The following is a 13904-nucleotide window of genomic DNA, read 5'->3' on the forward strand; positions in this document are numbered from 1 at the left end:
ATTTGCTTCAACGGAGTTTGGATCCCCGAAATTCCCCTCTGCAGACGCTACTGATTTACCAGCAACAGAAAGAAAAAATAAAATTTGTTTACAGTATTTGTTGAAAGGGTGTATATTGCAGTTTTTATGTGCGCCATCATATAGAATAAATATAACACGCACAACAACCAAAAAAAAAATAGTTTAATGACACCACTAGAACACATTGATTGATTAATCATCGGCTATTGGATGTCAAACATTTAACAATTCTAACAGTCAACAGAGGAAACCCGCTACATTTTTCTGTTAGCAGCAAGGGATATTTTATATGCACTTTTCCACAGACAGGGCAGTACATAACACGGTTTTTATCCAGCTGTGGTGTACTGGTTGGAACGAGAAAAAACCCAATCAATTGAATGGATCCACAAAGGTGGTTCGATCCTGCGACGCAAGCACCTCAAGTGAGCATTCGACTGACTGAGCTATTATTTTCAAAGCAAAAGAGCTATTTTGGTAATTCAACGTTACCTTTTGACGTCAACCTTTTCTAATAACATAACGTTACACTGTTGTTAGAAAGTATACCAACAAACCGTCACCTAGCTGTAAAAACTAAATGTGAAAATAACTCGGCCAAAATTTGACTATACGATGCATCTAAAAAAACAAAAAAGACAAACATTAGGGTCAGTTGTGAGACGTGCCTTGGGTGGACGTGCCTGAACCTTTGTTAGATAGATGCACGTCCATACAATTACTTGGACATGGATCTAGCTACAAAAATCAAGTTAAAAATAAATGCAAAGATAATCTAATAAAAAATCCTGAAACTATTTGCACTACAGTAAACCCCCAACCCACCAAAAACAAAAACAACTCAAACAAAAACCAACCAACCTCTCCCCCCCCACCCCCCCCCCCCCCCAAAAAAAAAAAAACCCACAACAATTTAATACATGTACATGATTTTATTTGTATGCACTTGATTGGAATGCAATCTATATTCTATTATTATACTATCCATACAGAGCTTCAGGCCTCCAATAAATTGGCATAATCCATTTTTGAGTAACTCACCATGACCATGAAAATGATATCCTAAATTGTATGAGTGAACCAAAAATGCGTTATGAAAACTAAACTTGCCCAGGTGACGCGAGCATGAAATTACCATTCTCACAATTTTCAGAAGCCTGTGCTTTACAACACAAAATTTACATAATGTCAAAACAGTCTTTGATTAGAATGTACAGTTTGCTTACCAATGGACAAACAAAACAAAAATTACTATTTAAGTTCATAAACAACCATTATCCAGATATTACTCTGAATGACTTTCCTACCAATACATACTGTAAAACATGAAATAATATATAGTAATGACTATGAAATGTGCTACTATAGTAAATAAAATTAAAATTCATCATATTGATATCACAAAAACACATTTTATATGTAGCACAATCAATGGCGTAGCCAGCATGAGGCAAACGAGTTGCTTGCCTCATCTAGAATTTCCCCCGATTTATTTTATTTTTCCCATGACACTGATATTTATTTTACAGGTCTGGGTTTGCCTCAGCCTTTTTTTTTCTCTCGGTCTATGCCCCAGACAATAGATTGTATTATAAATTAGCTATTGCATTATGTTGCTGTAAATAAAATGTGTTACGTGTGTCGTTAAATGAAACATTTCCTTCCTTTGTATGTTGCCAACAGGTCAATGAATCAAATTTCACAAGTCCTGCTTATAAAACGCTAAACCATTAACCTATGACAAGATAATAAAAAAGTGACAACCTAACATAATATTACTTTAATTTATTACTAAAAAGGTCACATGGATGTTTCTTTTTTGCCTATATAAAAAATATTGAAAATCCCTTTATTTTTTTCGCATTATTAGTCCCTGCCTTAGGGTCCAGTTAGCTAATTACTAAATCCATGTTAAGTATATTTTAAGTTTGTTAATATTTCCTGGTTTACAGAACATACACATATATTAAATATGGAATGAAATACGTATTTCCAGTATATATACAGCCTGAACTAGACCGACGATGACGAAGCCTGCCCACACGACACAGTGTGTCGTTGGTTTCTAACACAACATCCATGTACGTTCAAATATCTTAAATATTTAATGGTTGAAGGTGATGTCTTTACACAGTCACAAGTTTACAGATATCCTAGAACACAGATCTGAAAATAAACAAAATAAGTCAAATTATACAGTATCACAGAAAATAAAGTTATGATACATTGTAATTTATGTAAATCGTTTTTACTGCAAACCTCAAAAAACTATTTGAATACCGGTTTGTAGTCAATAAATAAAGGGAAACAACTACTAACTGCAAAATAACCCAAGTTATCTCCCCTATCACTGACTACTGTTTAGATTTAGATACAAATTTAAAGTTTATTTTGTTTAACAACATCATTAGAGCGCAGTAATTTATTAATCATTAGGTATTGGATGTCAAACATTTGGTAATTTTGATGTATACTGTTAGAGAGGAAACCCGCTACATTTTTTCATTAGTAGCAAGGGATCTTTTATATATACACCATCCCACAGACATGATAGCACATACGTTAAACTTTGATATTCCAGTCGTGGTGCACTGAAATAGCCCAATGGACCCACCAACGAGGATTGATCCTAGACCGACCTCGCATCATGCGAGCGCTTTACCACTGGGCTATGTCCTGCCACGAAATTCAGATACATGCATTAGACAAATAATCTTTGCCGACAGTTCATGCAACATTGTTCAGTATCGCATCACGATTCGCTACACAAATAATAGAGACCACTACACAATTCTGTCATTAATCAAAGTTTTAAAGCCAAATGCTCCATGCTGTTAGCAACATTTACTGGTATTAACTAGCTAAAACACAAGGAACCTGCACTAAATTCATCTGTAGCATAACAAAATGTTAGTCTGCTTTTTGTGATTAAATTATGGAATAACCCTACTGTGTTTTCTGATTTGCAGACGTGTATATCGGTGGTTTTACTGTTGCAAATTTAGTTTTATTGGCGACATGTTAGCAGAGCCAATAAAATGGTAATGTGCAACAGTAAAACCACCGATATACGTCCGCAAATTGGAAAAGACAGTAGGGTTATGCATATTCTAATTCAACTGTTTCATTACCTTTTTTTCTGAAATAAACTATAACAGACTTCCCTAAGATATAGTGTTATTACAGTGATGTCACTCAGGAATGTAGACCGATTTACATACCAACAAATGATTCCTATGCTCAACAAATAAGTACACCGTTTTATAATAATTTATTTTAAACTATGGTGAGCGTGTTAACATTTACTGCTGTTGGAAATTTGTGCCATAATTGTACACGTGGATTGTTCAATTGTGGATTTCAAATTATTTTTGTTAAGTGACTTATTTTTTGGTACATTTGAATAATTTAAAAAACATTTTCGTTCCCCGAGGCAAATCGTGCAGGTTGTGAGTTTGTTTTCGTGGGGTATGGGGGAAGCAGTGCTGACGTTTCGTCAACATTAATGCCACGAATAATTGAGGAATATTTTTTCTTATTTGGTTTTCTGAGGAATCTGCATTATAAATCCTAACACTCGTTTCACTGCGATGCCCCAAATTTTTTATGATTTCCCGAGTTTCTACCCCAGCATGTGCCAAACGGGTTATAGTTGTGGCCGACGTCTGACATTGTTGTAGACAAACAAATCTTCGCGTATGAATACATGTGACGTAGGTAGCACCTGGAAATATGTGATCGGTACAACGACGGTTTTACCACCTGAAATTTTATTAGGGATCCAATCAGATTGGTTCTTACAAATATGTTGAATTAGAATGTCAAATAAATGTAATAGGATGTGTTTCAATGAAATCATTAGTGGAATGACTTAATGACAAAAACTATATACCAATTGCTGGACAATGTTCAGACAACTGGCTATTAGTATTAAAAAGAAAAGTTTGTTTTGTTTAACGACACCACTAGAGCACATTGATTTATTAATCATTGGTTATTGGATGTCAAACATTTGGTAATTTTGACAGTCTTAAAGAAGAAACCCACTACATTTTACCATTAGTAGCAAGAATTCTTTTATATGCACCATCTCACTGACAGGATAGCACATACCATGGCCTTTAATATTCCAGTCATGGTGCACTGGCTGGAACGAGAAATAGCCCAATGTGCCCACCGACAGGGATTGATCCCAGACTGACCACACATCAAGCGAGCGCTTTACCACTGGACTACGGCTCACCCCGGCTGTTAGTATTAAAGAGATTGTACCGAGGCTGCGACTAGTACTGTTACATAATTCCAACTAACCCAGTCTTTTAAACTACCAAAATTATATACTGATGGAAAGAAACCAAGGAATATTTTGTTCAGTATCGTATTCACTACGCAGGTTTTCTGAGATCACTACACAATTTTAAAATATTAAACAGCAGTTGCTAATAAAAATTAAATTGACTAGAAATATCACTAATTAAGATTTTGAAAACAAAACATTCCCTGGAAAACACATGGTATCTAACACCCCATTTAATTCACTAATACTAATAGAGTAGTTATGCCTGTATAAGACAGATAAGTAATACAGGATTGAATACCAGTACAGTGGGCGTGGTTATCTTCCTGGAACCCGTTTCATGAGGTAACCTTAATGGCATAAAGTAGTTATACTGTGGATGGGCATTTTGGTGGCAGTTAATATTTGCTGTTACCATTATGTGTCACTTTTTTTCCATGACTATATATTAAACATACTACATTTTCTTATTCAGTGTATCTGTGTGTAGGGGTGAGATGTAGCCCAGTGGTTAAGCACTCGCTTGATGTAGGGTTGGTCTGGGATCGATTCCATGACTGGTACATCAAAGACTGTGGTATGTGCTATCCTGTCTATGGGATGGTGCATATAAAAGATCCCTTGCTACAAATGGAAAACTGTAACGGGTTTCCTCTCTAAGACTATAATTAAAAATAACCAAATGTTTGACATCCAAAAGCCGATGATTAATAAATCAAGGTGATCTAGTGGTGTTATTAAACAAAATAAACTTTATTCAGTTTATCTGTGTGTGTACATCCAGTGCATGTTGGTATATACGTTCTAATGTTTGTAGGAGCTCAAACCGAACTGAACCCTCCAACAAAATATTATATATGAGTATAACGACAAAACACAGTGACTCACCATTGACCCCATTCCCACTGCATCACCCGTATGATTTCTGTCGTCAGCTGGGGTCCAAACAGGGGGTTCAACTGACAGATATATGCTGTGAGCCAGCTGGGGGAATGAGAAAACAAGTATACATCAGTCATATATATATATATATATATATATATATATATGATAATATGAGATTTTGGATGAATAACAAAATGACAATGCATGTAGCAAAAAGCTTCTGTGACAATATATTTCAGGGTGTGCATTTAACGGTAGCCTGGACAACGAGGCACATAAAACCAATGTTGGGCAAGTCAAAACCGTATCATGAGTTGCCTGCCTGGTGACCAACATTTTGTGCATATCTTACAGCGTATTATTCTGGAATGTCCAAAATGTAATGTTTGTAAAATTTGAATAAAGAAAGTAAATATACAGGGATGACACTTAACCTTAAGGTCAACTTACAGGCTTTTAAATGTAAACTGTACATGAATATTTTTCAAAATAACTTTCATGTTAAAAATTAATATACTTACAAAATATAGCAACACACAGCACTTAAAATCAGCATTATTTGAATTATCCTGAAAGAAAAAAAAGAAATCTACATGTTTTCTATTTGTTAATAAATTATTAAAAACACTACTTTTTCCAGGGCTTCTAGAATTTTATAAAAATCCACTAGCCATGGGATCAGTGATTTTTTAAAAATTTACTAGCCAAATATTTCTTTATAAATCATCATACAATGGATACATACATAGGTATGTACATATATGCTGATTTAACAATAATATACTTGAAACATCTACATAATAAAATGTTATTTATGACTTGCAGTATACAGGTGTACACCTGCATGTTTTAAATGCCTGATATTACACCCCAAGCCAGTTTGACATCAGTCTGTCCCATACCACTTTCACCAAGGTCTGTTTGTCCCAGGCAATATCATTTTGTCCGTTACACCTCTCTAAAATTTCTATGAACCATAATCAAAGAACAGATTGTCCACAAGAAAGAATTTTAAAAATGATGAAATATGAAACAAGTAATTAATGTTCTGGTAATCAACTAAATATGTATCACATGTACTCAGGGTGCAAAGCAGCACTTTGTATTAATTTACTTGCCAACTGCCTAGTAAATTAAAAAATCACTAGCCAACTAGGGATTGTTACTTGCCAGGCAATATATCAAGTATTAATTAATGTGGATCAATTTACAAGTTTAAATCATTGTCATTTGTTCTGCCACACTCCCTTTCACATTTTGCTGCACTCCTCTTTTTTTCATGGAAACTGCTATATTTTATTGCACCTAAATTTCTACTCATTTATTTTATTTTTATTGTTATCACTAAAACTGGCAACGATGGTTTTTATATATTTATACATGTATATATATTTATATCTGTGTGTGTGTGTGCCCCCCCCCCCCCCCCCCCCCCCGGCACCTTTCTATGCCTGTGACTAATCTCTGGCTAAAAAAAACCCCTTATTTGGTGCCAAATATGTCACATGATCAGAATGGTCATTCCCTCATTTGTGTCCCCTGATTGTCGCCCGGTATTTTGTCCTCAATTGCAGATTTAATTGGTAGTAACTAATAATTTTTACTTACTGTCATTTGTAAATTCAGTAATTACTCATAAAAGATCAGAAACTTAATTTTGTTAGGGATATCACCACTTATAAAACAACGGAAGTGGTAATGTTTATCATTAAATCGATTTATCTTGGATCCCAAATAATATTTAAAGTTACATTATCTGGTTACCATATTATAACATCATGTACAAATGTGAAATACAAGCTCAAATGCACTTTTAAAAAAGTTGTGTGTGTTTGCTATGAATGGATATCGTCAAACGTATATGCTTGATTCGTCGCCTGTGCCGCCATAGCTCGGCAAAGCACAAACGACAGCCTGTTGTCAGTTTCAGTTAACACGTACGTTTGCCGATTTCAAATTGTAGGGTTTGTCTCAAAAAATTAAAAGAGAAATCTTGCACTGTAGTTAAAACCGGTTTGATCTTGACAACATATTATCGACAGTCGTAGCTTCCTATTTCAGAATTGATATTTTATAAAGTGTTAGTAGAACTTTCAAAGTTAAGTTTGTATACTAGTAACACATTAATCATGTATATATTTTTTAAATAAAATATACTATGATAAGTAGATACTAAGTAGATAATGAACGTTTTCACTTTGTAATTTTACGTGCTAAAATCGACAAATTCAAATAAATATTCTTTCGTTTGGAAAGGGTAAAGTTGGGGGGGGGGGGGTTTAACGACATCAAAGATAAAGCATATTGATTTAATAATCATCTGGCCCTATACAAACGTAAAACAAATGTGTTGAGTGCATCGTTAAATAAAACATATCCTATCCTTCCTTCCATCTGCTGTTGGATGTCTAACATTTGGTAATTTTGACATATAATCTTAGAGAGGAATCGGGTGCATGTGCAGGGGGAGGGTATTGGAGGTTGAAACACTTACTTGCCCAAGCTTAAAAAAAAATTGAAATGTATTTTTGGGGGGAGAATGGCCCCATATAAACTTCACTTAACACAGTCTATGACCCCAACCCCGCTGAAATCCCTGCAAACGCGTCTTGGAAACCCGCTACATTTTATTTTAGCAAAGGATTGTTTATATGTACCATCCCACAGACAGGATATCACATACCATGGTCTTTTTGTATACCCGCTGATGGGGACCGATGCTAGACTGACCGCACATGTCCAAAAAACACCCTTTTAGGTCTAATTAATGAATAAAAATTACATATAGTCTTGAAAAATGTTACGTAAATCGAACACAGTACCTTCTTCCTCTAGCCCTAGAGCGTTACATAATTAGTAACACCCCCTTACATGTAACGTGTATGCCAACAGCTGGCCACTGTCAAAATTTCAAGGCAAATCCCCCACTCACCGATCCCTGGAAAGGCGTTGTACCATACCTCTATGGATATAAATATGTTTTGAAAATATGAGATGACCCCTCAATCAAGACAGTTAAATTTGTTCAAAAATTGCGAAATCTCATGTGATCTCTTGTTGGGGAATTCTATACTTGTGATAAGCCAATGAAAACCGAGATTGGTACGAGCCCGTCAAAAGTGTTCTACTTTCAAAATCATGGCTTTGTTTTTGACCTGGATAAGCCAGCATAGTGAAACCAATGTGGAGTTCGGCGTCATATATGCACCAAACGTAATCGGACTTTCTGTTCTATATTATTAAATAATAAAAATATTCCAGGGAATGTAGTTTTAAAAGCAAAACTATCTTTATCAATTAGCAATATCAAAGCAATGTATTCATTTTAAGACAAAAAAAATTATAATAGAAATCAGAGGATCACTTCTAAACATACTCTTTTCCAGATTAGTTGAAATCTTTATTAAAATGTAATATATTAAAACTTTGACTGGTTCACAAAACAAATAACTGACTGAAAATATATCTGGTTCAACTACATCAAAAATGAGTCAGCTTATACATCATACAAACATTTTTTTAATTAGATACTGAGGAGCAAAATAAAATGTAGGTCTATCTAAAGTCGACTAACACTAAGTTGTGTTGTTTTAACTCATAAAACAGAATATATTTGCACCTTCCATATGATACAGGCATAGTGGAAGCACGTAGACACTGGAGTGGAAGGTGGGCTGACTGAGATCAAGGGCGCAAACCAAAGTTTTTAGGGGGTTTGCGGTTATGTTCATCTGTAAAATTTTGAAAACTAGATGTCTTCAAATGCAATTTCCTGCATTATACAAGTAAAATTCATCTCTGCCTTAAGATTTACTAGCATTCACCTAATGACAAAAAACATGAATACGATATTTACAGAAATACTATTCTATGTTTTTCAGTTACGATATGTGTAACAAAATAGATTGCAATCAGTTAACGTAAAAAAAAATCAACAATGTGGACTTAAAACAAATCCATTCTAGTATACAAAAGTGAAGCATCCTCCAGTAAACAGGAAAACATGCAACGTTTCTAACTGCGTTCAGGTACGTGCGTTTGCAAAAAGTATCGAACTGCATATGTGCGATTCATCATTTTCCATTTTTAAGGCCACTATATGAAAAAAATTGATGTTTCTGAAATATGTACAGTGGACGAAAACTTTGTTTCATATTTTTTTAAAAGGAGAAATGCAGTTTGTCAAGCAATCTGGTCTGGTCCGCATTTTACCAACACCCATCGCTAAAAGTTGATGTCAATACAGATAGGAATTACATTTATACCAGTTACTAGATTGTAAAATAAATTTTTTCAAATGAATTGATTTGTAATTAACACAATTTATACACTCAAAATTATTTATGATTGTTACGAATGGATTATGAATACTATTCACTACAGTAGAGGCACAAAAACGTAGCATACCTTAAATGCAGATCGAATTTCATAATTGAACACAAATGGGGGGGGGGGGGCTAAAAAATCATCAAAATTAAATTATTTGGCCTTGTTGATCTGGTACGTTTGAGGTCATGTGACATGCACTGAATGTTAATTCATCTTCTTCCATTTCAGCTCGATTTCTACAAGTCAAGTGGACCCGATATCGGTAATTTTAAGGAATAATGAAAAACAACTTAGCAAAATTAATGGTTTTAAGGGTTTGTAAAGTTTTGTATTGAGATACTTACTTGTCTGAACTTTATTGGTAATGAAAATGTTTATGAACTGTGAAGAAAAACCTCACAAATTGTCAAATGAACGACAAGCTGACAGCAACAAATCGGATGTTGATTGCATGAACCACGCGCGACGAGAAAACAAACCGAACGGAGTTGGACACATAACGCAGTTAGGGACATTGTTGACGATAATATTTTTTATTCAGAATTATTTGGGGGGGGGGGGGGGGGGCAGCCCCGCCGTGGCTGTGATAGATCTACAGACAAAACCCTGTCAGTGTAAAACGCGTTCATTTGACTTGAAACACTACTGCAGATAACATTTCAATTATACAGAAACTAAATTAGAAAGTCACAAGTGACAGGTCAAAAGTGAAAAGGCAAGAAATGACAGATTTTTAACGGGAAATAATTAACATAAAACATTTATCGACATTATTTTTAAAACTGTCACTAAACTAATTTAACATTCAGATGCGTTACCCTTTGTTAGCCGATCTCCACATGAAGAATTGAACCAAAACCGGCAGCACGATGCCGATAAAGGCAAAAACAGCTGTGATGATACCGACCACAACAGCGGTGTCCATTTTGTTAAATTAGTGATCACATGACTTTCGTCACACATGCTAGCTGCAAGGTAATATTGGTCATCACGGCGGGCCTTGAGTCCGATTCTTGGCAAATGTTTTGATCGTAAGCCAGTAATTTACAGGGTGCTCTAAAATATAGGAAAAGGAAGAAAATGTTTTATACAACAACGCACCCAACACATTTTATTTACGGTTATATGGCGTCGGACATATGGTTACGAACCACACAGATATTGAGGGAGGAAACTCGCTGTCGACACTTAATGGGCTACTCTTTTCGATTAGCAGCAAGGGATCTTTTATTTTATGCACTAGCCCACAGACAGGATAACACATATGGTGCACTGGCTGGAGCGAGAAATAGCCCAATGGGCCCACCGACGGGGATCGATCCCAGACCGACCGCGCATAAAGCGAACGCTTTACCACTGGCCTACTTTCCGCCCCTCTAACCATTTGGAGGAAAGCATGAAATTATGTATGTATGCATCTAAAAGTAACTATGAACATTTGATTTTTTCAACCAGTGATAAATGAGTGAATGAAAGAATGTATGTATGAATGAATAAATGAATGAATGGATAGATGGACGGATGGATAGATGGATGAATGAATGAATGAATGAATGTAATAATGGTTTACAACGTGTATCATAAGATTTAAAAATAAAATGTTTAGGTCAAATATTAGATTTTCATAATAAATGAATATATTTAACATGTTCTGAATGAATGAATGAATGAATGAATGAATGAACGAATGTTTAACGACACCCCAGCACGAAAAATACACCGGCTATTAGGTAACATTGCTTTAATGAACATCAACATAAACATTCAAGAGTTAAATTAATACACAGCGTAACGAGCTGTGCACAAAATATAAATATCACAGATACAAAATTAACATTTATAATAAAATTCCGTATCTCGAATAAATTTCAACCCAAGTTCGTCACATTGTGCTTAATGTGACACACCGTTCGAGTACACTGACAGTGCTGAAACTGAGGTTGGAGTATTCTTCTTAAAAATAAATGAATGTGCCAAGTATATGTGACCGATATGCGAGCACGACACCAGCCTATTTCATTCTTCCTGCACCGCCTATTGGAGGACTCACTAAAATCAAAACCTATGTTAGCCCTTGATCTTTGTTTTTTGACAGACCTTTCAAAATTGCGCCAAATTTCCTTAATCAAAATTGCGCACCTTTTCTCTTTGGCATTGTTCTTTGCTCCTTCAAAATTCCATAGCATTATTAACCCCCTCCCTCCCGCCTGTTACCGGCCACGGTCGGGTGCTGGTGCTCCCTTGCACCTGCCAGTGCAGGCGGTCCCTTCTCCTTCCCACCCCACCTTTCCTGTCCTGGACGGAGGAGGCGGCCAAGGCCGGCTCTTGTGCCCAGAACAGGCGTGCGCTACAACAGCTTGCTCTGAATGTGCACGTAAAGCCCTATGACCTGACCTGACCTGCCTATAGCAGGACTGCCACTCTCGTAGGACTGGCTTGACAGAATGAAGCTTGTTCGCAACCGCACCATTCCAATCATCTTGCCAAGTTCTAAATGTACATTGGTTAATGCTCCGTTTAAAAGCAATGCAAGAACAGACTTGGTATCTGAATCTGTCTTTTCATTATGCCAACATGGCTGGACACCCAACACAATACAATGTCTTTATTGGCAATGGATAAAAGGACACACATTCGTTCGTATCACCATCCCAACTAGGGGATATTCCAGATTCATGTCGGAGACATGGATAAGAATCTGCGAAAATAATAAATCTGGATGCAATAGAAGGAAATGTTTTATTTAACGACGCACTCAACACATTTTATTTACGGTTATATGGCGTCGGACATATGGTTAAGGACCACACAGAATAGAATCTTTTCTTTCTTCCAAAATTTTAATGACTGTCCAAATTTCAGCAGTAAAGATTGATATCGAATCGGGCAATCTCATAGACATGATTGTGTCTAATGTGCCACAGAATTCCCATCCCGTGAAACGTCTGTATAAAGGCATATTGAAATTCTTCATCAGCCTGCCAACTACTGATACAAAAATTGTAATACTGAAGCTGAAAAACGCGTTTGCAAGGTTTGGTATTCCAGAGCAAATAATCCAGTTATGAGGAATTATGTGAATTCACACAAAAAAACTCTCGATATTGAGCATTTAATGTCTAGTCCTTACAATGCTCAGTTAAATGGTAAAGCGGAGTGTGTGTTCAAACCGAAACAAGACGATCCGTCGACTGCATCATTAAGTTACCGAGCTACACCACAGTCAGCGACTGGTGTTAGCCTAGCCCGAGTACTCTGCCCTTCGAGAGCTAAACGGATAATTGGACGGGCAACCGGCCTCGGTGGTGTCGTGGTTAAGCCATCGGACATAAGGCTGGTAGGTACATGGTTCGCAGCCCGGTACCGGCTCCCACCCAGAGTGAGTTTTAACTACTCAATGGGTAGGTTAAGGCCACTACACACTCTTCTCTCCCACTAGCCCAGATAGCTAAGATGTGTGCCCAGCACAGCGTGCTTCAATATTAATTGGATATAAGCACGAAAATAGGTTTAAATAAATGAAACATGGACGGACAGACAACGATCATAACCGTCCAAATATCCGTCTAGCTGTCGAACGGCAGAGAACCCATACGGGTTGTCGTATTAGATCAACAGTCTACCATGTGGAAACACCTTAATCCAATTTTGGTGAAAATAAAAACCCACAATAGCAGAGAAAGACAGAACTGTCAAATAAAAGTATGCTGATCAAGAAGTTTGTTTTGTTCAACGACACACCAGGAGAACATGGATTACTTAATCATCGGCTATAATTGGATGTCAAACATTTGGTAATTCTGACAAGTAGTCATCAGTGGAAACCCGCTACATGTTTTCCTAATGCAGCAAGGGATCTTTTATATGTATTTTCCCACAGATAGGATAGCACATACTACGGCCTTTGAGATACCAGTCGTGGTGCACTGGCTGGAACGAGAAATAGCTCAATGGGTCCACCGACGGGGATCGATCCTAGACAGACCGTGCATCAGGCGAGCGCTTTACCACTGGGCTACGTCCCGCCCCGTATATTGATCACTACAACAGAAGACATGGTACGAAACCATTACAACATGGTCATGGTATGATCATATAAAAATACAGCCGTATGCAGAAAGCAGTGGAAAATGTTTGCAAATGTAGTTTAACTTCACACCACACCACATTCATATATCCTGTAAGCCTTTAGCCTTAGTAACTAGTTTAACGTGTCCATATACCACTATGGTTTCGAACACGCCTAGATACTCTGTAAGCGGACAATGGTACTCTACCGACATAATAATAATAATGGCTGAGGATATATCATCGTTCGAAACACCGTCTCCAGTCATCATTGCTGATCCATTATTCGAGCCAGTCCAGGATC

The 13904-nt window shown here is 36.6% G+C and overlaps 1 protein-coding gene across 1 annotated transcript; it reads right to left on the reverse strand.

Annotated features, from left to right (window-relative positions):
* Nucleotides 1-938: 938 nt before the first annotated feature.
* Nucleotides 939-10483, reverse strand: LOC121383333 (V-type proton ATPase subunit e 1-like). The gene is made up of 4 exons (XM_041513296.1): nucleotides 10351-10483; nucleotides 5725-5772; nucleotides 5207-5302; nucleotides 939-2187 (listed from the first exon to the last, which is right to left on the reverse strand). Coding segments are annotated over exons 1-4 (252 nt in total). The 5' UTR covers nucleotides 10458-10483; the 3' UTR covers nucleotides 939-2186.
* Nucleotides 10484-13904: the final 3421 nt, after the last annotated feature.

The sequence above is a fragment of the Gigantopelta aegis genome, chromosome 10 (assembly GCF_016097555.1).
Source record: "Gigantopelta aegis isolate Gae_Host chromosome 10, Gae_host_genome, whole genome shotgun sequence".
In the NCBI taxonomy this organism is placed as follows: Eukaryota; Metazoa; Mollusca; class Gastropoda; order Neomphalida; family Peltospiridae; genus Gigantopelta; species Gigantopelta aegis.

Bases quoted from the DNA above. Each gene is read 5' to 3' on its own strand.
- LOC121383333 (XM_041513296.1), bottom strand. From the start codon at position 10,457: ATGGACACCGCTGTTGTGGTCGGTATCATCACAGCTGTTTTTGCCTTT. The intron at 5,773-10,350 runs GTAACGCATCTG...TTTTTCTTTCAG, and splicing joins TGGAGATCGGCTAACAAAGG to GATAATTCAAATAATGCTGA. The intron at 5,303-5,724 runs GTAAGTATATTA...TCATTCCCCCAG, and splicing joins GCTGTGTGTTGCTATATTTT to CTGGCTCACAGCATATATCT.